Consider the following 1790-nt stretch of genomic DNA (forward strand, 5'->3'; position numbering starts at 1 on the left):
TTCACAAACTTGGCGTGCCACGCCCAGAGCTCCAAGTGGCACGCCCATTGTTGAGAGTTGGTTCAAAAGCTTGGCGTGCCACGCCCAGAGCTTCAAGTGGCATGCCCAGCTTCACACGCCTAGCTTTATTTGTTATTTCCTTCCCCTTTTGTTGCTCTTTTCACCTAAAATTCAGCACAAACCCATTTCAAAGCAATGTACCATAATATATATCATTTGATTCATGAAATTGCATTGATTTAATGAGATTATGCTCTTTTTATGGTCCATTTAGATAAGAAAAAGGGTACATGATGCGCAGTCATCAGTAGGGTGTTACATTATGGTATTAGAGCAGTTCGTTCCTGTAGAGCCTGAGGGATAGACTGACTATGCTTCTGAGCATACTCTGAGTCATGTTTATGTGCTATTTAGGATATCTGCCTGATATACATAGCATAAAGTTATGAGCATGCATTTTGAACTTTGAAGTACTAGACTTGCGATATTGAAATTAATCACCTTGATATCACTTGTTTGGTATGAACAGGAACCAAATGGCGACTCATGGACGCGATCACGATCGAGGGAGAGATAGGGCTAGTAATACGGAACCTGAGAATAATCTCGCGAACTTTACGAATGCCCTAGAGAATATGGCTGCTACTATGCACGCTACGGCTGCGGCATTAGGGAATCAAGTCGGTAATGGGAATGGCGGTGACAGAGAAAAGGGGCCAATGACCTTAGCAACCTTCCTGAAGGTAAACCAGCCCATCTTTAGAGAGACGACGGACCCCACAGAGGCAGACAACTGGTTTCAGGCGATGGAATGGTCTTTACAAGCACAACAAGTTCCTGAAAATCAACGTGTTGAATTTGTAACTTATCAGTTAACGGGTAAAGCCCAGCATTGGTGGCAAGGTACGCGACGCTTGCTGCAGCAAGACGACATTGCAATACCTTGGAATGCCTTTCAGTTAGAATTCTACAAAAAGTACTTCCCCAATTCAGTCAGGACAGCTAAGGAGCTTGAATTGTTGCAATTGAAGCAGAGTCAAATGTCTGTAGCCGAATATACAAACAAGTTTGAGGAATTATGTCAATTTTCCAAGATTTGTCAGGGTGATCCGGGAGACTTTGAGGAATGGAAGTGCATTAAATATGAAGGAGGACTCCGGAGTGACATACTGAGTACAGTGGGCCCGATGGAGATAAGAGCTTTTTCAGACCTGGTAAACAAGAGTAGGATTGCAGAAGAATGTTTAAAGAAGGCTGCTATAGAATGAAATGATGGCCGGGAATTTCACCGAAGGGAACATAATCAGAACTTCTCACCAAGGGGCTAAGAATTTAAGAGAAAAGGAAAAAAGTCAGCGGCTTCTTCAGATGATTCAAGTTGTCAAAAATGCGAAAGCTATCACCCAAATAGGCCGTGTCATTTTGGTTCGGACTTATGTTATAAGTGCGGTCGTCTTGGGTATATATCCTGGAACTGTCCACAAGGGAGAACTCAGGGTGCCGGTCGGTCACCAAAAGGTGGAGGTAATCGCGAAATCGCTAATGTAATTTCAATTATTCTATAAAATATTATGACATTGCGTTTATTTTTTACTTTAGATAGAAGTGACAAATTAGGATTTAAGGTAATTAACTTAGAACCTGTAAATCATGTTGCCTGTATGCGAAGTTTGTATTCGTAGGTTTTGATGAATGACAAACCAACAAACGACATGAAAGACAAACCAACAAACAACTTGAATGAACAAGCATGATTGAAAGATCAACCAACATTCAACGTTGAGGAATGA

The 1790-nt window shown here is 41.7% G+C and overlaps 1 protein-coding gene across 1 annotated transcript; it reads left to right on the plus strand.

The window, feature by feature from the left end:
• Window positions 1–536: 536 nt before the first annotated feature.
• LOC107472647 (uncharacterized) lies at window positions 537–1268 on the plus strand. The gene has a single exon (XM_016092149.1). It carries the CDS (start codon window positions 537–539, stop codon window positions 1266–1268), a length of 732 nt encoding a protein of 243 aa, XP_015947635.1.
• The last annotated feature ends 522 nt before the right edge of the window (window positions 1269–1790 follow it).

This window comes from Arachis duranensis, unplaced genomic scaffold (assembly GCF_000817695.3).
Source record: "Arachis duranensis cultivar V14167 unplaced genomic scaffold, aradu.V14167.gnm2.J7QH unplaced_Scaffold_226420, whole genome shotgun sequence".
NCBI lineage: Eukaryota > Viridiplantae > Streptophyta > Magnoliopsida > Fabales > Fabaceae > Arachis > Arachis duranensis.

Excerpts from the sequence above, each read along its gene's own strand:
- LOC107472647 (XM_016092149.1), top strand. The coding sequence starts at position 537 with ATGGCGACTCATGGACGCGATCACGATCGAGGGAGAGATAGGGCTAGT.